Source organism: Sapajus apella, unplaced genomic scaffold (genome assembly GCF_009761245.1).
Source record: "Sapajus apella isolate SASKATOON/1434 unplaced genomic scaffold, GSC_monkey_1.0 scaffold20, whole genome shotgun sequence".
NCBI lineage: Eukaryota > Metazoa > Chordata > Mammalia > Primates > Cebidae > Sapajus > Sapajus apella.
In genome coordinates this window covers 29,515,873-29,540,908 of record NW_022436960.1, presented here as the reverse complement: position 1 = coordinate 29,540,908, position 25,036 = coordinate 29,515,873, and the positions used below count along the sequence as shown (strand labels likewise).

Below are 25,036 nucleotides of genomic sequence, written 5' to 3'. Positions count from 1 at the left end.
AAAAAAAAAAAAAAAAAAAAAAAAAAAAGGTAGGAAAGCTACCAGAATCAAGATAGACATGAGGTGGGAGATGGGAGAGGAAGGCAGTCTGACAGAGCTTCTTGCTCAAAGGTTAAGGGCTTCAGATTTCAGCTTCTGTTCTACAAAAATTTGTGCATATCATGGGATGGTGTTATCACAAACCTGATCCCAACATTGTATTGGTTCCTGCTTATACTGAAATACAGGGTGGGAAGATGACCCCAATGGTGACAAGCCACCAATTACTACTATACAATGTGGGAAAAAAACTGAACTAATGAATGCCAGTGGTGTAAGCAGCCACAAGGGGGCAATATCACTTTCCAACTATTGCATAAAACAATTGAACGCATAGCTTTCAAGTATAATAAATTTCATCCAAACACTAATGAAAACTACACAAGTTCCTAAAAATAAGCTAATTAAAATGATCACTGTTTCCAACAGTATCTTACTAAAATTTTAGACTACTGCTTCTCTCGAACTTAAAAAGGATGCACTGTAAGGTCAAATAACTAAAATGCAGCTCTATTAAATCACTTGAAACTTACCAGGCAAGTTGCCTATCGAAACTGCTTTATACCTGCCAGACTTTCTCCCCTTTCAGTGGCATCTGCATTTAAGAAAAATTATCTTCTTGTTACATTTTCTTCCTAACTTTATAGGTCTTCTAGGAAATTTTATTTAATAATTAAATGTACTTATAACACCTTATGCTTTCTAGGAGTAGAGCTGTGTCTCCATTCTTGTTTAGGATCACTTTCTCTCAAATGCAAAATACTACCTATGATTTGAGATATTATTTGGATTCTAAGTAAATGTTAACCAAAGAGCTATTTACTAGTCCTTAAAATGTCACTTAAATTGAGTTTTGAGTCAAAAGCCAGGTTACTTAGTTCAAATATCATTTTTTTAAAATAGTGTTTTCTTCAGAGGAAGAAGAAATTTTAAATGTGGAGTCCATCTTTTTTTTAAATTTTAAAATATATTAAAAGCATAGTCTATCATCTTTTATATCAAATGTGTGGAGTTGAAACTTTAAAAAAAAATCTAAGAACAAAAGTAGGCCGGGGGCAGTGGCTTGTGCCTATAATCACAGCACTCTGGGAGGCCAAGGTGAGTGGATCATTTGAGGTCAAAAGTTCAAGACCAGCCAGACCAACATGGTGTAAACTTGTCTGTACTAAAAATACAAAAATTATTGGGGCATGGTTGCACATGCTTATAATCCCAGCTACTTGCCACTGCACTCCAGCAGCCTGGGCAACAAAAGCATAACTCCATCTCAAAAACAAAAAACAAAAATAAAACCCAGATCTTAACATTGAATGCTAATGCTTAGTATCTTAGACATGCTATGTCATGTAGAACAAAATGTTGAGATAATACTATTTTTCATAAAGTAAATGAGTAACTAAAGTGGTTTACTGAACATTAAACAGTCTCTCAGAAGACTGTACTTTGGACTAAGTGGAATAATAAAGAGTGACATCAACAGCTTAAGGGTATTATATTGGATCATTGGAGATTTTTAAAAACATTAAGAGCAGTCGCTGGGCGCGGTGGCTCATGCCTGTAAAACCAGCACTTTGGCAGGCCAAGGCAGGTGGATCACCTGAGGTCAGGAGTTCAAGACCAGCTTGGCCAACCTGGTAAAATCCCATCTCCACTGAAAATACAAAAATTAGCTGGGCGTGGTGGCGGGTGCCTGTAATCCCAGCTACTTGAGAGGCTGAGGCAGGAGAATCACTTGAACCTGGGAGGCCAAAGTTGCAGTGAATCGAGATTGCACCATTGCACTCCTGCCTGGGTGACAGAGTAAGACTCCGTCTCAAAAAACAAAAAACAAAAAAATATTATGAGCAGTCCTGTTTAAGCTTATAAGAATCTTACCATTAGGCCAGATGCCGTGGCTCAATCCTGTAATCCCAGCATTTTGGGAAGCTGAGGTGAGTGGATCACCTGAGGTCAGAAGTTTGAGACCAGCCTGGCCAACATAGTGAAACCCTGTCTCTACTAATAATGCAAAAATTAGCCAGGCAAGGTGGCATACACTGGTAATCCCAGCTTCTCCAAAGGCTGAGGCAGGAGAATCGCTTGAACCCGGGAGGCAGAGGGTGCAGTGAGCCTAGATCATGCCATTGCACTCCAGCTTGTGAGACAAGAATAAAACTCCATCTCCAAAAAAATAAACAAATAACATTAAAAAATTTTAAAAAAAGAATCTTACCTTAGTTTTTTCATCCACAACTCTGAGTCCATCTGCTGAGACCCACAGAACCGCTTTAACTGCTTTCTTTCCAGTCTTTTAAGAGAAACCGAAAGGGGGAGGGGGAGATACACATATATACTATTAAAAAAAAAGGTCATCTTCCACAGAAAACACTGACTTCTGCCTTCCAAAAGTCACAAGTACAGATGGAGTCCAAGTTCAGGAGTGGTGCCCAAAGCCAGATACTCAAACCAAACTGCAGAAACATTCAGGAAAAAACGAGCCAAAGCCATTATTTTAGAAACAAAATGCAAAACATAAGGTAAAATTAAGTAAAAGGGGAGTAACGGATGGAATAAAAACCAAGATATCACATTCCATAAAGGGCAAATAATTCATAACTATAGTCTTTACCCATTTAAAAAATCAACCAAGAAAACCAAGAGTCAGATAAATATTAAATACATAAGGAGTTACACCACAAGTAGCATCTACAAGTGTATTTAGAGCAGGAAGTAACATGTCTAAATTGAGATGCTGACCATTCTACTATCCTATGACGCCAATGTGTTAGAGCAGGACCCTTGGTCACCTAAAATTTTCTTGTTAAAAACACAATAGGTCTTCATTATTCTATTAACAATCTTTAAAAGCCATTATTTGTCCTCTCAGGGTTAACACAGACATTTTTCCTAACAATGTTTTTTCTTGAGGTGGAGTCTCACTCTGTCCCCCAGACTGGAGTGCAGTGGTGCAATCTTGGCTCACTGCAACCTCTGCCTCCCGGGTTCAAGGATTCTCTTGCCTCAGCCTCCCAAGTAGCTGGGATTACAGTGCCCACCACCATGCCCGGCTAATTTTTAGTAGAGACGGAGTTTCACCATGTTACATGGCCAGGCTGGTCTGGAACTCCTGACTTCATGTGACCCACCTGCCTCAGCCTCCCAAAATGCTGGGATTACAGGTGTGACCCACTGTGCCCAGCATCTAATAATTTTAGAGATGAGGTCTCACTATGTTGCCCAGGCTGGAGCGCAGTGGCTATTCACAGGTACGATCATAGAGCATGACAGCCTTGAGCTCCTGTGCTCAAGTGATCCCCCTGTCCCAGCCTCATATGTAGCTGGGACTACAAGTATGCACCACTGCACCCAGCCTTGGCTTGTTTTTTAATTTGACATTAAATGCATGGAGACATTTTGGGGACACAGGAAGATTTTAAAACTACTGAAAAAATAATTTTCTTTTTACTGGCTGAGAAAAGACTTTTTGGCACATAAGAATCACATGAGAAACAAGCTGATGCATAATTCCTCTTGTGATGAAATTTAATAGTAATTTAACTGTGTCTTTCTTTTTAACTGCCTCAAGGATACAGCATAATAAAACAAAAGCAATATATGAAGGCTGAGAATAGGTATCAGATTATCACAAAAACTATAGATCAAAAGGAATCTGGTGCTAAGGTTGGAGCAGCAGCCTCTAGAAGGGACAAGGAAGACTATCAGAAGTGTCTACCATTCTCCTCTATATGTAGTTCAGGCCCAGGAAAACCTGATATGGTGGCATGTCCTTACTTAAATAACTTGTGATCCACTTGGCCTCATCATCTCTACCACCACCATACATTTGATGAGTGCCTATAATATGTCAGCCAGTGGAAATACCTGGAAGACTACTGAAAGGCGACAAACAAAAAATAAAGAATATAGTAGGTAAGTGAGTACGGTATAGAATACAGTAGAGCTGAGAACAAGGTACAATGATGCCAGAAAAGAGGTATAATCAAATCTCTTCATGGAATTGGGGAAGGTTATACAAAGGAGAAGACTGAACTGGGTGCTGAAGTAATTTTTCTTGATGCTCTAGGTAGGGGTAGGGAGGCAGGGAAGTAACAGAGGTAGTGGACATGCCAGGCAGAAGAAACAGTAGTACAGGACATGGAAGCAAACAACATGGCATATCTGGGGCTCCGTAAATATTTCAGTATGTCCTGACAAGTAGACTTGGCAATGGGGAAGGCACAATGGGAGATAGAATAGGAAAGGCCTAATCACAGAAGGCCTTCTATGCCTGATGAGGAATTTGATCTTGATTCTATGGGCAATTAGAAGCTAATCAGTAAATATTAACATTTACAATAAATTGAATTTAGGTAAAGGAAATTAGCCTTGGTAATATGGTAATATGGGTAGGCTTCATCCAATCAGTTGAAGGCCTCAAGAGCAAAAACTGCAGTTTCCTGAAGAAACCCTGCCCGAGCTTCCGGCCTGCTGGCTTGCTTTACAGATATCAGACTTGCCAGCCAGCCAGCCCCCACAATCACATGAGTACATTCTTATTTTATATATATATATATATATAAATCATATATATGTAAAACCTCCTATTGGTTGTTTCTTTGGAGGATCCTGATACAGAAGTGGAAGTTACTAGAATGAGATGAAAAGTAAAGCTTTTCTATAAAAAGGAGAGCTGTAGGGCAATAAGACACAGGCAGAGCATCAAGGGAAGTCTACAAGAATTGTGATAAATGAGCATGTTATACTAGAAATAGAAGGGGCTTTGGATTGAAACAAATATGAGACTGAATTCAGTGCTACTATTCATAAGCTAAGAAAGTTATGTAGCCCACTGAGCTTCCATCTCTTCATTTGTAAAATATTTGCAGTTTGTTAAAAGGATTAGAGATTACATACAGTACCTGGAATTTAAATAGGGTAATAATTAGCAGCCATTTATTGTCATTATATGATTAATAAACTTTTAAAAACCTCTCCCAGTAGTAAAACAGAACTCTTGAAAGAGTGATATACATTTTCAACAACAACAAAAAATCTTCTTCATGTGCTTAATGGGAAAAGCCAGTGGAACAATGGAAAGTGAAGGCCCAAGAAAAACAGTAATTTAGAGGACAAAGTCCAACAAAAGGCAGGGTGAGATGGGGCTAGAATACAAGTTTTAGGAAGAGAGATGTCCTTTCCTCTGAAATGGAGTGACAAAGTGGGGCTGAGTAGAGATGAAGACAGATTTGTAAAGGAGGGAGTAGCAAGTGGAGGAAATTCACTCTGGAGAGCCATAAATTCATCTGTGAATTTATGGTTTTACTTTACCTGCTTTACTTTGCTGGGGAGAGGAAAGATGACAGGCAGAGTGAAACAGTAAGGATTCAGAACAGCAGTGTGGGGGCAGTCCAGTATCCGAACTAGAAATCAAGCTGTTGTCTGGACTTGAATTCTGGTTCTGCAACTTACTCCTAGTATGACCAAAGGCAGGTTAATTTCACTTGTCTATGCTTCACTTTCTACACCTGTATAATGATGTTAATAATCTCATATACCTCAAAGGATTACTGTGAGGATTAAACGATGTATATAAAAGGTTTAGAACAAGGATGGCCATATAATTTACTCTATGAACTGGGAAACTTTGAAAGTGAAAGGGATCAGAGGCCACAGTTAACTAATCAAAGAACTGAAAAAAGATAACCTATACCAAATATGAAATGTAGAATTTACATACAGGCTGGGGGCAGTGACTCAGGCCATCCCAGCACTTTGGGAGGCTGAGGCAGGGGGGATCATCTGAGGTCAGGAGTTCAAGACCAACCTGACCAACATGGCGAAACCCTATCTCTACTAAAAACACAAGAATTAGCCAAGTGTGATGGTGAGCACCTGTAATCCCAGCCACTGGGGAGGCTGAGGCAGGAGAATCGCTTGAACCCGGGCGGTGGAGGTTGTAGTGAGAATATGTTATCATATGTATCTATTACAAATAACTACATCAGGAAACTTGTACCAGAAGAGAAATGCACAGGTAATCTTAACATGAAGAAAACTGGTGAAGGAACACAAAATGGTTGGAATGGCACAGAAATAGTAACAAGCTCAGCACACTGTAAGATGACTTTTTCCTAAATATAAAAGCTACCCACAGTAAAAGGCAAATGAAATAAGCAGTTGCTAACTGCCTGTCTCCAGAGTTTTTTTGTTTGTTTGTTTTCCGTTTCTTTTTTTTTTTTTTTTTTTTTTGAGACAGAGTTTCACTCATGTTACCCAGGCTGGAGTGCAATGGCGTGATCTCGGCTCACCGCAACCTCCGCCTCCTGGGTTCAGGCAATTCTCCTGCCTCAGCCTCCTGAGTAGCTGGGATTACAGGCATGCACCACCATGCCCAGCTAATTTTTTGTATTTTTAGTAGAGACGGGGTTTCACCATGTTGACCAGGATGGTCTCGATCTCTTGACCTCATGATCCACCCGCCTCGGCCTCCCAAAGTGCTGGGATTACAGGCTTGAGCCACCGCGCCCGGCCTGTTTTCCGTTTCTTTAAGTAGAAGCCACTGTTTCTTTCTTTTATTTTTGTTAGAGACAAGGTCTTACTCTGTCACCCAGGCTGGAGCGCAGTGGTGTGATCATAGTTCACTGTAGCCTCAAACTCCTGGGCTCAAGCGATCTACCCACCACAGCCTCCTGAGTAGCTGGGAGACCACAAGCAAATACTACCACACCGGGCTACTTTTTAATTTTTATAGAGACAGGGTCTTGATATGTTGCCCAGGCTGGTCTTGAAATCCTGGCTTCAAGTGATCCTTCCACCTCAGCTTCCCAAAGTAGTAGGATTACAGATGTGAGCCACTATGCCCAGTTGAAACCCCTTTTTAAAAATAAATTGAGGCTGGGCATGGTGGCTCACGCCTGTAATCCCAGCACTTTGGGAGGTGGACGAATCATGAGGTCAGGAGTTTGAGACAAGCCTGACCAAGATGGTGAAACCCCGTCTCTACTAAAAACACAAAAAAATTAGCTGGGCTGCCGGGCGCGGTGGCTCAAGCCTGTAATCCCAGCACTTTGGGAGGCAGAGGCGGGTGGATCATGAGGTCAAGAGATCGAGACCATCCTGGTCAACATGGTGAAACCCCGTCTCTACTAAAAATACAAAAAAATTAGCTGGGCATGGCGGCATGCGCCTGTAGTCCCAGCAACTTGGGAGGCTGGGGCAGAAGAATCGCCTGAACCCAGGAGGCAGAGGTTGCAGTGAGCCGAGGTCATGCCACTGCACTTCAGCCTGGGCGACAGAGTGAGACTCTGTCTCAAAAAAATAATAATTTGAAAAATAAAATAAAAATAAAAATAAGGCCGGGTGCGGTGGCTCAAGCCTGTAATCCCAGCACTTTGGGAGGCTGAGGCGGGTGGATCACGAGGTCAAGAGATCAAGACCATCCTGGTCAACACGGTGAAACCCCGTCTCTACTAAAAATACAAAACATTAGCTGGGCATGGTGGCGCGTGCCTGTAATCCCAGCTACGCAGGAAGCTGAGGCAGGAGAATTGCCTGAACCCAGGAGGCGGAGGTTGCGGTGAGCCGAGATCGCACCATTGCACTCCAGCCTGGGTAATGAGAGCGAAACTCCGTCCCCCCAAAAAAATAAAATAAAATAAATAAATAAATAAATAAATTGAAAAAGGATGATGATGACAAGTTGGTGACACAGATGGTAGGTGGAAAGATTCTTACATTGCTCTTTTATTTCTTTTATTATTTTTTTTTTATAGACGGGGTTTTACCATGTTGCTCGGGCTGGTCGTGAACACCTGACCTCAGGTGATCCGCCCGCCTTGGCTTCCAAAGTGCTTGGATTACAGGCATGAGCCACCATGCCTGGCCTGCTCTTTTATTTCATCAGTATAACTGATGTTATCCTTGGGAGAGATGAGCTGGAGTTGGAGGAATGAGTTTTGTTTTGTTTTTTGAAACATAGTCTTGCTCTGTTGCCCATGCTTCGAGTGCAGTGGTGCAATCCAGGCTCACTGCAACCTTCGCCTCCCAGGTTCAAGCGATTCTCCTGCCTCAGCCTCCCGAATAACTGGGATTACAGGCACCTGCCACCATGCCCCACTACGGCTAATTTTTGTATTTTTAATATAATGAGGTTTCGCCACGTTGGCCAGGCTAGTTTTGAACTCCTGACCCCAGGTGATCCACCTGCCTCAGTCTCCCAAAGTGCTGGGATTACAGGTGTAAGCCACCGCACCCCGCTGGAATGAGTTTTTAAACTGTTTAAATCAGGAATTAGCACACTTTTTTTGTGAAGGGCCAGATAACAAAATATTTTAGGCTTTGCAGGACATATGATCTCTATTGTAACTACTCAACTCTGTCATTGCACAAAAGCAGCCATAATAATATGTACACAAATGAGCATGACTTTGTTCCAATAAAATGTTATTTACAAAAACAAATACAGTAGTGGGCCATAGTTTTCGATATCTGATATAATCTCTAGAAAGTAATTCATTATACTGAAATATTATACCTGTTGGAATTGTGTCCCTGAATTCTTTTTTTTTTTCCTGACAAATGTATTTATATTCTACCTATTATTTTAAGGTGCTGTCCAACTCTAAAATTCCACAATTCCCAAGATTATCAATGAGATAAGAGCATGCCATTAATTAATATAAATAAAAAGGACATTTGGAGGCAAGACTGCTGGGCATATGAAGTAAGATCAAAAGGGTTAAACAGATGTTCTAATGTAAGCTGAAGCAAAGAAATGCTATAAAGAAACATGGACCTACAATTTGGCATAGTTTTGAAATGTTAAGAAGTAACAGCAGCAAACAGATCAATTAGGGCACAGCAAGTCACTCTCAGAGCAACCGTGATTTGCAATTCTATTGTGCAAAGTTCCTTGAGTTACAAACCAAAGAGATCTTCAAAAGTATCCAATGTGTAAAGAATCACTGGTCAGTCTTTCTGTGAAAGACTACACAGAAGCAGGCATCACAGAGTAATGGTGATATATAAACCAGAGAACAATGACACACTGTGTATAAACTTGTAATGTACTTGTAATAAACAAACAAGAGACTTTTTTTTCAGAGGAAACCCAGCTTCATTGTTTTTTAATCAGAAGAGAAAAGCCTTGAAGTCTATAATGTGATATTTGAATTTCTGAACAGAATGGTGTAATAAATAAATTTTGCCTCATAATTCCAAAATCCAGTGAATATTCCCCAAAGAACAAAGCAGTGAAAAGACAGAAACACAAGTTTTTTCAGGATTTGAGAGTACACTGTACTCATGAAGAGTACACTAACTTTTAGTCTCAGTCACTAAGGTTCACTATTCCTGTACTTTCTTAAATGAGGGGGCACTTAAAGGCTTTTAGCAAAAAATAAGGACAGAGCACGTCATGAACTACATAGTAAAGGAGAGATTTTTGGGAGGCAATTTAGCTCTTCTGGTTTGCCAAATCATTTCAACTGGGGGAGGGGAGACCTAGGGATAATTCCAATATTAAGTTCGTATTTGAAAGGTGATATAGTATTGGAAATTCTAGAGGCATCTAAAATTCAACCTGTTCAAAACCAAATTTATCCCTTCTCAAAATGAGTGATTACACCATTCCCTTGGTCATCCATGAATGAAATCTGGGTCTCATCTTCTGTTTCCTTCTCAACACCCCTAGGTTGAATGAGTGTGGAACATGTTTTCTCTCATTCCAATGTCCCTGACAGTGCTGTTCCTTCTGTCTGAAATCTCTTTCCCTTCTAACTTAGTTTAACTGGAACTCACAATTTTTAGGCTCAGCCTTAGGTATCATCTCCTCCTAGAAGCCTTCATTACAATCTTTCACATTCACTCTTCCTCTTTGCTCCAGAAGCACCTGTTATTGTTAAACAATTTGGTAACCATCTCTTCACCTGATTCCTCCCATGACAGGGTGAACTTGAAGAGCAGTATATTTCTCATTCACTCCTTCATTAATTAATGAATTTAAATATTTTGGAGCAACTACTATGGACCACAATTATTCTAGGTACTGAAGATTCAGCAGTGTACAAAACAGGTGAAGATCACTGTCCTCACAGAGCTTACATTTCAGTGAGGGAGAGATAAACAAGTAGAGTGTATGGTATGACACATAGTAATAAGCCCTATCAAAGAAAAATAAAGCTAGGAAGGGATTAGGGAGTGTGTACATCTGGGGGAAGAGTGGTGTTTGGATTTTTAAAAGAGTTGTCAGTAAATGCCTCACTGAGAATGGGGCTTTTGAGTGAAGAGAAAGAGTTGGAAGTGAGCCACACATATATATGGATGATGTGTGTTCCAGACTAGAGGTTACAGCAAGTACAAAGGCCCTGAGGTGGAAGCATACCTGGTGTGTTTAAGGAATAGCAAGGAGGCTAGTGTGGGTGGAACAGAGGGAGCAAGAAGAATGCTAGGAGGAGATAAAAGAGGAAACAGGACAAAGGGGATTCATATACAATGGCCTACAAGGCCTAAAAGACTTTGGCTTTTACCCTGAGTAGGTCAGGAAGCTACTGGAGGACCTGGGACAGTGAAGCAACATAATCAGGCCTCTGTCTTAAAAAGATCACTCAGGCTGATCTCTCAAGAGGGGACTGCCGGAGGACAAAAATGAAAGCAGGGGTCATAGGATGCTAGCAGGATGCTACTGCAGTGGTTCAGATGAGAGGAGATGCTGGCTTGGACCAGGGTAGGAGTGGTGAAGATAGTGAGAAATGATTAAGTTCCTGTAGGCTGAAGCAGACAGGAATTGTTGATGGAGTGGATGGAGGGTGTAAGAAAAAGAGAAGACAAGGTCAAATCCAGGGTTTGGCTAGTGCACAGGGACAGAGTTGCTATATACTGAGACTGGGAAAGACTAGAAGAGATCCTTTTCTCCTTGGGGGAATTTGTGACATACTGAAGTGTGAGATGACTAGCAGACATCAGAGTGAAAAGGTTTAAGAATGATAATAGTGAAACCTATCTACCAAAACAGGCCATTTGGTGCTCTTATATTTATTCATCTAATCTTCACAACAATCACATGAAGTGTGCATTAATTGCAAAACCAGTAAGTGCAAGTAATCTGGCTCTGAAGGCTATGCCCTTGATTCCTATGCTATATTGCTTCTAAGATGGAAATACCATTATGGAGTATAGGGGAGATGTATGGAGATATAAATTTCAAAACCATCAGCATATATTACATAAATGATATTTAAAGCCATCACACTGTGGATAAGATAATTAATGGACAGGTGTAGGCTGAGAAGACTCCACAGACAAAGGGGAAAACTGGGAAAGTATGATCCCTGAACTCCAAATGAATAGTGTTTCAAGGGGGAGTGAGAGATGGGTTATGTCAATTGCTGCTGATAGTCTGAGTAAGGTGACAGGACTACTGAAATAGTAATATAAAAGAAGATAAGAGCAGCTGTGGTGGGGTGGTGGAGGTAAAAGTTGTGGAGATGATTAAATGGGTTCAACAGAAGAAGGAACCGAGGGTACCAAGAAGAAACATTAAAAAAAAAAAAGATGGTATATTTTTATGCTAATGGATGATCCACTAGATCCACTAGGGAAAGAAAACCGATTATAGAGGAGAGAAAGAGTAACACTGCCAGAATAAGTAACAGTTGGAATAATAAGAATCTGGCACAGTTGTCCTCTGCAAGCAGCATAGATAGTTCATCCCTTGAATAGGAGGGAAACGATATATGAGCACAGATGCCCTTTTAAAGAACAGGACCCAATACCCAAAGGATTATAAATCATTCTATCGTAAAGACACATGCACGGGCCAGGCATGGTGGCTCATGCCTGTAATCCCAGCATTTTGGGAGGCTGAGGCGGGTGGATCATGAGGTCAGGAGTTCGAGACCAGCCTGACCAACATGGTGAAACCCTGTCTCTACTAGAAATACAAAAAAATTAGCCAAGCGTGGTGGCATGCGCCTATAATCCCAGCTACTCATGAAGCTGAGAAAGGAGAATCGGTTGAACCCAGGAAGCGGAGGTTGCAGTGAGCTGAGTACTGTACACTAGCCTGGGTGACACAGCGAGACTCCATCTGAAAAAGAAAAGACATGCACATGTATGTTTATTGCAGCACTATTCAACAGCAAAGACTTGGAACCAACCCAAATGCCCATCAATGATAGACTGGATAAAGAAAATGTGGCACACATACACCATGGAATACCATGCAGCCATAAAAAAGAATGAGTTCATGTCCCTTGTTAGGGACGTGGATGAAGCTGGAAACCATCATTCTCAGCAAACTAACACAGGAACAGAAAACCAAACACCACATGTTCTCACTCATAAGTGGGAGCTGAACAATGAGAACACATGGACACAAGGAGGGGATTATCACAGACCAGGGCCTGTCAGGGGGTGGGGGCAAGAGGAGGGAGAGCATTAGGACAAATGCCCAATGCATGTGGGTTTTAAAACCTAGATGACAGGTTGATGGGTGCAGCAAACCACTATGGCACATGTATACCTATGTAACAAACCTGGATGTCCTGCATATATATCCCAGAACTTAAAGTATAATAAAAAAAGAACAGGATCCAGAATGAAGATAAGCACTAACTACAAGTTGCCATAGAGGAGAAAATTTAGGAAATATAAAATAGAATGTAGATTTCAATACACTAATTCAAGAGTGGAGTCATAAATGCCATGAAATCCTTTACTCTCAGGAATTAGGTTAAAACAACATAACCACACACTACTTTTCAACCATGCAATCTCTAAACCTTAACCATTTCTAATAGTGCCATTTAGCAACTGTAAAAACATAAAAACTTGAAAAATCGTATTTGGCAGTACATTAACAGGATCTGTTAGAACAGATTATTATAATATTTTTGGTATTTTTGTTTTTGAGATGACGTCTCACTCTGTTGCCCAGGCTGGAGTACAGTGGCGTGATCTCAGCTCACTGCAACCTCTGTCTTCTGGGTTCCAGTGATTCTCCTGCCTCAGCCTCCCGAGTAGCTGGGACTACAGGTGCCTGCCACCATGCCCAGCTCATTTTCTATATTTTTAGTAGACACGGGTTTCACTATATTGGCCAGGCTGGTCTCGAACTCCTGACCTCGTGATTCACTCGCCTTGGCCTCCCAAAGTGCTGGGATTACAGGCATGACCTACCATGCCCGGACTATTTTTGGGGATTTTAGACAGAAGTGGGTGCTACACAGAAATGAATCAACTCCTAGAGAGGAGTTCACAAACTCAAATGCCTGTAAGAGTTTAAGGCAGATCACAAATGAGTGAAGCAGGGTGAAGGCCAGGGACAATAGAGAGTTGCAGGGATTGTGGCAAACAGGCAAAGGGCATAGCTGCTACTCAGCTCAAGCCACTGTTGCCACATAGAAAGCATGCTGTTTTGCCAGGTCTGCTAATTCGTAAGATAAATAACCTACTTTTTATATAAAGGCTCTGTGAAGGCCATATACTCTATGTTTGGGGAAGTATTCAGGCCCTTGGGCTGTCTAGCGCCTCTGCATTAGATACTTCTTCATTGATTATAATTAGGGCATACCCGAGGAAAGCAGAGGCTAATGCTTTTTGAATGACAGAACATCAACATGGGGTAGGTGAAAGAATGTTTCACCATGTTTCAGAAAACCTTGGTTTCAGTGTAGGCACTGCCATTTAGTATTAGGTGGGTGAACTCTCTGAGCTTCTGTTTATTCATTTGTAAAATGCAGTTTCATGAACTACCCTGTCCAATTCACTGAACTGTTGTGAATGGCAAATTAGAAAGTAGGTCAAAGCACATAATAAACTATAAGGCTCTACATAAATACAAGTAAATGGCTTTAAAAAGAGATCTAATAGGGTGACCTAAGATTTCCTGTCTCTGTTGAATCAGCTTCTTCATAAAATGGGAATACAGATTACTTAGCTCATAGGATTCCTCAAATACATTAAAATCATAAAAACCTTTTTTCAAATGTTAAGTGCCACATAATTATTTGGTAATACAGTATTTGCCTAGTACAGCCAACCATGCTAATGAAGCTATATGTAATAATCCCTAAAAAGCTAAGTGCATTATTGGCTTTCCTACAGCAATGAGCAATTTAACTAGTTTGGAAAAAGTTACTTCAGGTCCTCATTTTTTTCCCCCTTTTACAATGTTTGTAAGCTTACAATGGATTGCAGGCCCATAAGAGACCCAGGTTTATCTGCGAAAGTTTCTGGAGGCACTGCTCCTATCAGCTAATGACACAACAATAGGGAAGTGATGGTGGTCAGGTCCAAGAGGAAACTTACGGGAAAAAGGAAGAAGTTTTCCTGGCTATGAGTCATAAATTCAAAATCTGGGCTAACAGTTCTTCTATCTACTTTTATGTAAAAGTGTTTAACAGAAACACTTCTTCATGACTGTTGTTCTGTTTATCCTGGATTATTAAACCACACATGATTCAAAGAATAACAAAGTATCAAAATTTATGAGGAACCGTAATGGATAAAAACTCCCTCTTCATTGGGTGCAGTGGCTCATGCCTGTAATCCCAGCAGTTTGGGAGGCCAAGGCGGGTGGATCACTTGAGGTCCGGAGTTTAAGACCAGCCTGGCCAACATGGTAAAACCCCGTCTCTACCAAAAAAAAAAAAAAAAAATCTTCATTTTGTGCTTTCATCAACCACAAGTGACCTAACAAACTCAAGTCTCTTTTGCCAGTCTATTTATTGTAGATTAGTGTGGAGGCAAATTAAATGATGGCAACTTGAAAGATTTAAAAGATTCCAAGTTAAAGGAAAAATTACCATTTAAAAGCACATTCTGGGTAAGATTATGGATAATACTTCTCCTTCTCTGTTTTCCAAATTCTTTAAATGACTCCCTGTACAAACTTATATATTAATATAAAATCATCCTGACATAAAAAAAAATTCTCGAATAACATAAGAATTCTGGGTGCTGTGGCTCACGCCTGTAATCTCAGCACTTTGGGAAGCTGAGGTGGGCAGATCACTTGAGGTTAGGAGTTCAAGATCAGCCCAGCCAACATAATGAAACCCCATCTCTACTAAAAATACAAAAATTAGCTGGACGTGGTGGCCTGTACCTGAGGTCCCAGCTACTTGGGAGGCTGAGGCAGGAAAATCATTTGAACCCAGGAAGCAGAGGCTGCAGTGAGCTGAGATTATACCAGTCTGGGTGATAAAGGGAGACTGTCTCAAAAAAAAAAAAAAAAAATGCAGGCATACAACACACAAGCCATCCAGCAGGCTGTGCACAGTGGCTCATGCCTGTAATCCCAGCACTTTGGCAGGATGAAGTGGGCGATCACTTGACTTCAGGAGTTTGAGACCAGCCTGGGCAACATGGTGAAACCCTGTCTCTACAAAAAATACAAAAATTAGATGAATGTGGTGGCACATCCCTATAGTCCCAGCTACTCGAGAGGCTGAGTTGGGAGGGTCCCCTGAGCCTGAAGTTTGAGGCTGCAGTAAGCCATGATTGTGTCACTGCACTCCAGCCAGGGTGACACAGTGAGAACCTGTCTCAAAAAAAAAAAAAAAAAAAAAAAAAAAAACCCCCCCTCTAGCAGAATGCTACTTCATCCCTAGAAGACCTACTTCCTGGTCCCTCAACTGCTTCTGATATTTCTTTTTATCTTAAAAAAAAAAAAATACAATGTTAAGTTACTTTTTTATCAGAACACAGCATCGGAGGAGGGGAAGACAAAGCCTGCCATTGTTTGTTGTTGCTGTTGCTAAACCGCTGAAACACGTATTCTCGTGATGCTACCTGTGCTGCTTAGTTACTCTGAACATACTATTTTTTCATTCTACTAATGGTATGTCTTTTTTTTTTTTTGAGATGGAGTCTCACTCTGTAGCCCAGGCTGGAGTGCAGTGGCGTGATCTGGGCTCACTGCAACCTGCACCTCCCAGGTTCAAGTGATTCTCCTGCGTCAGCCTCCCGACTAGCTGGAACTACAGGCATGTGCCATCAAGCCCGGCTAATTTTTTTGTATTTTTAGTTGAGACAGGGTTTCACCCTCTTGGTCAGGCTGCTCTTGAACTCCTGACCTCAAGCAGTCCACCTGCCTCAGCCTCTCAAAGTGATAGGATTACAGGTAGGGGTGGGCCACCGGGCCTGGCCAGTATGTCTTTTTTTGGAAAACTAAGTACTTATGTGTGAATAAATGTAAGAAAATGATTGCTTAACAGTAGCATATAAATTTAAAGTCGGGAATGATGGTGATGTCAAACAACCACAGACTGTCCACATGGTTGGCCGAGATAGTGATAGTTTTGCTTTCTGATGGTTCAATGTACATGAACTTTGTTTCATGCACAAAATTATTAAAAACATTACATAAAATTATCTTCAGACTACATGTATAAGGTCTTATCTTATAAAACACAAATAAATTTTGCATTTAGACTTGGGTATTATCCCCAGAATATCTCATTATATATATGCAAATATTCCAAAATCTGAACAAAATCCAAAATCCGAAACCCTTCAGGTCCTAAACATTTTGAATAAGAGATACTCAACATGTAGTAAGATTTAAATATTTCCAAATAAATAAAATGTCAGTTTAAACCATTGAAAAAGATGATTCTTTGATAGAGTCTCCCTCTGTTGCCCAGGCTGGAGTGCAATGGCACAATCTCAGCTCACTGCAACCTCTGCCTGCGGGTTCAAGCATCTCTTCTGCCTCAGCCTCCGGAGTAGCTGGGGTTAAGGTGTGTGCCAAGGTGGGCAGATCACCTGAGGTTAGGAGACCAGCCTGACCAACCAACATGGTGAAATTCCGTCTCTACTAATAAAGATGGTTCTTTAAAGCTTTAACTAAAAAAAAGTGATTGATTAGAAATAAAATCCAAAGTTAAATTACTACTCTATAAAAAGAAAGTTAAAGTGAGTTTCTAAGAAGCTCTTTACTTACTAGCACCTTTTAAGGTAAAATCTTTTTTTTTTTTTTGAGGCAGAGTCTTGCTCTGTTGCCCAGGCTGGAGTGGAGTGCAGTGGTGTGATCTTGGCTCACTGCAACCTCTGCCTCCCGGGTTCAAGTGATTCTCCTGAGTCAGTCTCCCGAGTAGCTGGAAATACAGTTATGTGCCACCACGCCCGACTAATTTTTGTATTTTTAGTAGAGACGGGGTTCACCATGTTAACCAGGATGGTCTCCATCTCCTGACATCATGATCCACCACCTCAGCCTCCCAAAGTGCTGGGATTACAGGCATGAGCCACCATGCCCAGTGGTAAAATCTTTTAAACTTTACTTATAAATAATATGAAAATAGGGCCGGGCGCGGTGGCTCAAGCCTGTAATCCCAGCACTTTGGGAGGCCGAGGCGGGTGGATCACGAGGTCAAGAGATCGAGACCATCCTGGTCAACACGGTGAAACCCCGTCTCTACTAAAAATACAAAAAATTAGCTGGGCATGGTGGCGCGTGCCTGTAATCCCAGCTACTCAGGAGGCTGAGGCAGGAGAATTGCCTGAACCCAGGAGGCGGAGGTTGCAGTGAGCCGAGATCGCGCCATTGCACTCCAGCCTGGGTAACAAGAGCGAAACTCCACCCCAAAAAAAAAAAAAAAAAAAAATATGAAAATAAATTATGATTGTATAGCACAATGATTAAAAGTGTAGGCTCTGAAGTCAGATTATTTGAGTTCAAATCCAGTTTCTACCACTTATTATAAATATCTGTGAATTCAGTCAGGTTATTTAACCTCTGCAAACCTGTTTTCTCACTGTAAAATTGGAGAACTATTATTTCTGGGTTAAGGATTAAGTAAGATGATTAATAATTTTCTTTCTTATATCTTATAAATTCATCATGTAGCAAAAAAATGCAGTGAAAAGGCTGCCAAACAGTGTGATCCAGCTCAGCTACAGTGTAGGTGCATCATGGCCCCAGTATACACAGCAATAAATACTGTGACCTCAGGATTGATTTTGAGGGGAGAGCTTTGTTCCTTAACCCACTCCATGCTCCTGAATAGCGTGCACCACTGCATTCAGCTAAAATAAATACTTTTAACACTATTTTTCTAGAAACCAAATCAGTATTTTCTATAATCTGGCCTTCATTTTTTCTATGATGCCTTATCTTGCATAGCCTTATCTGCTGTTTTAAGTAAACTAGACTTATTAAAACTGGTCACTTGAACAATAGTTAAAATTGTATGATAATTCTGGCAATGTGTAATTGCTTTCAGAAACTCTATTTGGGAAAAAACAAATATATCACAAAAAGTTTCCTTAACAATTATTAATTTCCTTAACAAATATATGCCTATTTATAATGCTATTCTACACAGGAAAGAAATAATCCGATAATAAGATTCTTTCTAGATATGTATCACATATTCTAACAACCTATTAATCTGACTCAGACCCAAAATGTCTATTAAAAAATGTATTGTGACATATGTGGATACATTACTTGACTTTTTATTTCAGACTGACAGGAGTAACTGAATTAAATCATTAGATCAAAACACTTCAAATTTGTTTACATTAGTATAAAGGTGACCTAAATTAGAACAAGAAAATATAAAAATGAGTTATAGTTAAAACATTTAATTGAGAAACAAATGTGAATTATTTGTTCTTTAAAACAAACTTCCAAAATAACAAAATCATGCAGTAGAAAACAAATTGTAGGATTTTGCTAATCACATAAATTCTTAGTAATTTATACTGTCATCTAATGACAGTATTTTTCTCTTTTATTTATTTATTTATTTTTTAATCGAGGCGGGGTTTCACCACGTTGGCCAGGCTGGTCTCAAACTCCTGACCTCAAGTGATTCACCCACCTCAGTCTCCCAAAGTCCTGGGATTACAGGCATGAGCCACCATGTCCGGTCAGTATTTTTCTCTTATACTGTCTCAGTCTGAATTAGTTTTAGCACTTAATCAAAACTAAACGATGATAAACTCAGACACAAAAAATGTTAAAAATATGTTTACTGATATGTGTACAGCCACTCCATCTATATATACATACACATATATATATTTTTATACTTTAAGTTCTGGGGTAATTGTGCAGATCTTGCATAATTGTTACATAGGTATACACATGCCATGGTGGTTTGCTGCCTCCATTCCCTCTTCACCTCATTAGGTATTTCCCCTAATGTTATCCCTCCCCAATCTCCCCACCCCCTGCTATGGCTCCCCTAGCCCCTGACCCCCCAACACACCCCAGTGTATGATATTCCCCTCCCTGTGTCCATGTGTTCTCATTGTTCAACACCCACTTATGAATGAGAACATGTGGTGTTTGGTTTTCTGTTCTGGTGTCAATTTGCTGAGAATGATGGTTTCCAGATTCATCCATGTCCCTGCAAAGGACATGAACTCACCCTTTTTTATGGCTGCATAGTATTCCATAGTGTATATGTGCCACATTTTCTTTATCCAGTATATCACTGATGGGCATTTGGGTTGGTTGCAAGTCTTCCCTATTGTAAACAGTGCTGAAATGAACATATGTGTGCATGTGTCTTTATAATAGAACAATTTATAATCCTTTGGGTATATAGCCAGTAATGGGATTGCTGGGTCAAATGGTATTTCTATTTCTAGATCCTTGAGGAATTGTCACACTGTCTTCCACAATGGTTGCACTAATTTACACTCCCAACAGTGTAAAAATGTTCCTATTTCTCCACATCCTCTCCAGCATCTGTTGTCTCCAGATTTTTTTTTTTTTTTTTTTTTTTTTTTGAGACGGAGTTTTGCTCTTGTTACCCAGGCTGGAGTGCAATGGCCCGATCTTGGCTCACCGCAACCTCTGCCTCCCGGGTTCAGGCAATTCTCCTGCCTCAGCCTCCTGAGTAGCTGGGATTACAGGCACGCGCCACCATGCCCAGCTAATTTTTTTGTATTTTTAGTAGAGACGGGGTTTCACCATGTTGACCAGGATGGTCTCGAACTCTTGGCCTTGTGATCCGCCCGCCTTTGCCTCCCAAAGTGCTGGGATTACAGGCCTGAGCCACCGCGCCCGGCTGTCTCCAGATTTTTTAATGATTGCCATTCTAACTGGCATGAAATGGTATCTCAATGTGGTTTTGACTTGCATTTCTCTTATGATCAGTGATGATGAGCATTTTTTCATATGTTTGTTGGCTACATAAATGTCTTCTTTTGAAAAGTGCCTATATATATCCTCCACCCACTTTTTGATGGGGTTGTTTTTTTCTTGCAAATTTGTTTTAGTTCTTTGTAGATTCTGGATATTAGCCCTTTGTCAGACACGACCGCCCCATATATTCTTAAATTTAAGGAGGTCTGAACACTGAATAATCATTATTTGAAAACCATTTACAGGCTGGGCTTGGTAGCTCACACCTGTAATCCCAGCACTTTGGGAAGCAGAGGAGGATGAATCATGAGGTCAGGAGTTTGAGATCAGCCTGGCCAACCTGGCAAAACCCTGTCTCTACTAAAAACGCAAAAATTAGCTGGGTGTAGTGGCAGGCACCTGTAATCCCAGTACTCAGCATGCTCAGGCAGGAGAATCACTTGAACCTAGTAGGTATAGGTTGCAGTGAGCCAAGATTGTGCCACTGCAGTTGAGCCTAGGTGGCAAGGGCAAGTCTCCATCTCAAAAAAAAAAAAAAAAAAAAAAAAAAAGAAAGAAAGAAAAAAAGGAAAAGCATCTACATAAACAATATTCTATATATGACAGATACTTGGTAGACTAATAATTAAGATGCTTTTTCTTAGATTAGCAATGCAGGTTAAAAATCGTAGCAGGATCCCTAAAGGTAAGTTTATCTACTTTTGCTTACTTCTCCTGAAATTTAGATTGGAAAAAAATTACACTGAATGTAAACTTTGGGGTATATATCATTTTTACTTGAATATTTCTTCCTATTTCTCTGTGAAATCAGGCATTATGTAAAATCCACTTGTTAAAAATATTGGTAGGCTGGATGCAGTAGCTCACGCCTGTAATCCCAGCACTTTGGGAGGCCAAGCCGGCAGGTGGATGACAAGGTTGAATACCAGCCTGGCCAACATGGTGAAACCCCATCTCTACTAAAAATACAAAAATTAGCCGGGCATGGTGGTGGGCGCCTGTAATCCCAGACACTCGGGAGGCTAAGGCAGAGAACTGCTTGAATCCGGGAGGGGGAGGTTGCAGTGAGCCGAGATCGTGCCTTGCACTCCAGCCTGGGCGAGAGAAGGAGACTCTGCCTCAAAAAACTATTGCTAATATTTAATATAAACAGAGTTTTATGAGATCAAATAATATTTATTTTAATACCTACTGTTGATGAGATAATTCTCTTTTAATCTACTTAATTTATTAGAATTTCTTTATTTTTGGAGATAGTGTCTCACTCTGTCACTCAGGCTGGAGTGCAGTGGCATGATCTTGGTTCACTGCAACCTCTGCCTCTTGGGTTCAATCGATTCTCCTGTCTCAGCCTCCCGAGTAGCTGAGATTACAGGCATGCACCACCACACCCAGCTAATTTTTGTATTTTTGGTAGAGACAGGGTTTACCATGTTGGCCAGGCTGGTCTCAAACTCCTCTGGTGATCCACCCAACTCGGCCTCCCAAAGTGCTGGGATTACAGACATGAGCCACCGTGCCCAGCCTATCGTCTTAGAATCATGAGATTTAGTATCAATAGGCCCACAGATAATATCATGGATAGCAACCTTCTAATTCATTAATATCTATATACAGTCAAACAAATTCCTGTATTATAAAGAAAGGAACGCTGTACTACTTTTAAAAATATGTCAGTGCTACACTAGGGGTGTAACTCCTTATAAAGCAAGCATGAATGTGGCATCAAACTTACTTTTCCAAAGAAGCCTTTGAAGAACTTCTTTTCCTGGAGGAACAGGGGGACAAGTCGAGCGCTATTATTGTATGGGCTAATTGTCCTAGGGTTTCACACCAATAAGCACATACAGAAATTGGGGAAAGGAAAAAGTGGGAGAAGGGGTGGGGGTGAGTTTTAAAGAGTTATCCATACCAGGAGTGACAGGGAAAAAGGAAGGTGCATGAAAATGCAGGGAAACACACAGTATGGCCTAAGAATCCATGGAAAGAGTGAGAAGAAATCAGAACCTGTATCCATGCAGAGCAACAAGTTAGTTTAGTAATCGCTATTTACATTTAAAACAGAGATCTTCCAAATTTGGCAGTAGAGAAAAAGATAGGGCATACTGGTTTGGTGAGATTTGCATTTTAAACTTTATAATAGTGAGTAGAAAAAAGAAAACTGGTTCCATACACATTTTTAAAATTTAAAATTGGTGGTCAGCTACGTGAAATTCATCAATTAAAAAAAAGTTCACATTCAAATGACCACATAATCACATTAAAAATGCAATATGTAAAATTAAATGAGTATGCATCAAAGGTCTTTGTCATACTTTTTCTTAGTGAGTTCAAGATATCACTTAGAAACTCCATACCATTTAAGGGGAGCTTGACCACTGGCTTTCCATTTACTTACATTAGTATCAATCTATGTGTATGTGCATGCTGATCAATTCCACAACATATAAAAGGAAATAACATATATATTCTATTCCAAAAACAGAATAAGTTATCTATTAAGGTTACAAGGCTAATGTTTATACAAGAGCTGAGAAAACATCTATCTTAAGAACCAAACGATGTCTGTGGGCCATAACTGAAATTTAAGAAATAGAGTTTTGTTTTCTTTATAAAAGCTACTGTTTTATTATTTTTGTTTGTTTGTTTTTTTGAGACAGAGTCTCACTTTGTCGCCCAGGATGGAGTGCAGTGGCATGATCTCAGCTCACTGCAACCTCCGCCTCCCGGGTTCAAGCAATTCTCATACCTCAGCCTACCGAGTAGCTGGGACTACAGGCGTGTGCCAGCACGCCCAGCTAATTTTTGTATTTTTAGTAGAGCTAGGGTTTCACCATGTTGGCCAGGCTGGTCTCGAACTCCTGATCTCAAGTGATCTGCCTGCCCTGGCCTCCCGAAGTGCTGGGATTACAGGCATGAGCCACTGTGCCCAACCTAAACCTGTTATTTTAAAATAAAGAAACTTGCATTGACATTTATAAGTATACAATTCTGAAACTATCTGGATAAGAGAGGCATAACTATGTATGGTATCAGCACCAATTTTTAAACACCATTTATAAAAACTGGTCACCAATTAAAATCTGTAGAATTTTCACAAATTAGATGGGCTTCAACTCACCCAAGCTAGATTAAGTTTACATTTCCTAGCTGTGGTTGAAATACTTTAAGCCTTTACTTTTTGTAATGATCAGTTTTTAATGTTAGATAAATGTCTAGAAAAAGATAAATGAAATTTGACTGTTTTACATAATTCATAAACTATTCAATGCTCTCAAACACTGGAAAGTTTGTTTTCCCTCTAAGCTTTGAAAATCACAAATAGCAAAAAATATTTCCACAAAACATTTTGAACTGCAACTGGAAAAATAATAAAGTAACTGGGTAGTTATCACAATAAGACTAATATTATTTCTTCTGCCAAGTTTGGTGACCCTAGTTTTGTTAGACTATGAATAACCATAAGCTTTCAAGGATGCAGCCAAAGTTAAGATATTCACCATTCTTGAGGGACAGGAAGGTGAGGGAAGGAGATTGTTAATATTAAATTTTGCTCCTAGAAAAGCTATTGTTAAACATTGAACTTTCCCTCCTTTTATAAAATACCCAAGATGTTAATGAAAAAAGCTGGTGTGCGAAATGCATAAAAAGACAGTTATTAGAGAATAATTTTCTTTTAAAAAACATTTGTTATGATTCTTTTACCTGCTAAAACAAGAACACATATTAAAACAAATATATCAAATAGTGAATAAAAAAACCAACATATTAGAAACTGGTAGTAAAATGAAACTAGTTTAAAACTAAGACAGAGGCAGAGACATTTAAGAAACAATGGGAAGAAATGACCTTTTTAAATCAAGGGCATCTTGGACCAGAGTTAAGCAAGATAACCAAAGGCCTCATACACTTTTTATAGAATTGGTTGATATATGACAATAGTCTTCACCCTGCAGCTGACTATGCCATAATGGCAATAACAATGGGCAATAGTGACTTCCGTCATTTATCCTATTGAAGCTAAATCCCAAAGTAGCTAATCAGTGAAGTTATGTCACAAAGTAAATAAGCTGAAAATAGCTGTCACTTGTACAGCAGGACAAAATAATAAAAAAGAAAAAAAATCAGAAAAATAAATAGCTGTCAGTAACTTTATGCACAGAAATTTTAAAAATTAACATATTTATGCAATGAGGAGCATATTTTTAAAACAGTATCTTGTTTAGTTATAATATCTTTTTCATTTGAGCATATCAAGTATGCAGATGACTTTTACTTGAAGTTAATGTATGAGAAGAACAGTATCCTAAGGACTTCCTACTTTCTACAAGATTCTCTGCATAGCTCTAGAAAGAGTATTTAAAAGGGGGATGTTTCATTGAATATAAGAAACAGGAAATTGACCCCAGTAACCCAAAACTTCAATTTCATATTTTTATAATACGTTTGCCAGTGCAAAGCTACATATAACATTTGCTCCAGATCTAGAATTTGTCTGAAAAATTTTAAATAACTTCTTGATAAAAAGTCTAGAAATGGTCAATTTTCCCTCAAAGTTTAAAAGTTAAAGTACATTTAGAAAATAATCACCAACATATCTAAAACTTTCTTTTTTATTATTTATTTATTTTTATAGAGACAGGGTCGCACTGTGTTACCCAGGCTGGTCTTGAACTCCTTGCTTTAAGTGATCCTCCCATCTCAGGCTTCTGAGTAGCTGAGATTGCAGGCACAAACTACTGCACTGAGCTTAAAACTTTCTTTTAGTCATTAAAGACCATAAGAAAATAAAGATCTTTATAAATATGCAAAACAGTTTTGTAAACTTAAAACATTAGTAAAATATTTGATTACGGTTACTGTAAGACTCGATTTGACCACATATTGCAGATAGGATTGTATTCTGTATATTCA

At 39.7% G+C, this 25,036-nt stretch overlaps 1 protein-coding gene and 1 long non-coding RNA gene across 10 annotated transcripts in view; one reads left to right on the top strand and one right to left on the bottom strand.

Moving 5' to 3' along the window:
- NUMB (NUMB endocytic adaptor protein) overlaps positions 1 to 25,036 on the bottom strand; it is a 108,029-nt gene that overhangs the window by 21,523 nt on the left and 61,470 nt on the right. For 6 of the 9 annotated variants that reach the window (XM_032287932.1, XM_032287933.1, XM_032287934.1 and 3 more), the window contains 2 exons: positions 21,858 to 21,890; positions 2,252 to 2,326 (listed from right to left, as the gene is read on the bottom strand). In XM_032287932.1, the coding sequence (XP_032143823.1) occupies positions 2,252 to 2,326; positions 21,858 to 21,890 (108 nt within the window). The remainder of the gene's footprint in view (positions 1 to 2,251; positions 2,327 to 21,857; positions 21,891 to 25,036) is intronic. The other 3 variants (XM_032287936.1, XM_032287935.1, XM_032287939.1) reach the window with 1 other exon arrangement.
- Positions 1 to 25,036, top strand: part of LOC116558048 — a 27,038-nt gene extending 2,002 nt beyond the window's left edge. The window contains exons 2-4 of the long non-coding RNA XR_004271800.1: positions 3,968 to 3,973; positions 15,543 to 15,551; positions 24,405 to 25,036. This is a non-coding gene — a long non-coding RNA (uncharacterized LOC116558048). The remainder of the gene's footprint in view (positions 1 to 3,967; positions 3,974 to 15,542; positions 15,552 to 24,404) is intronic.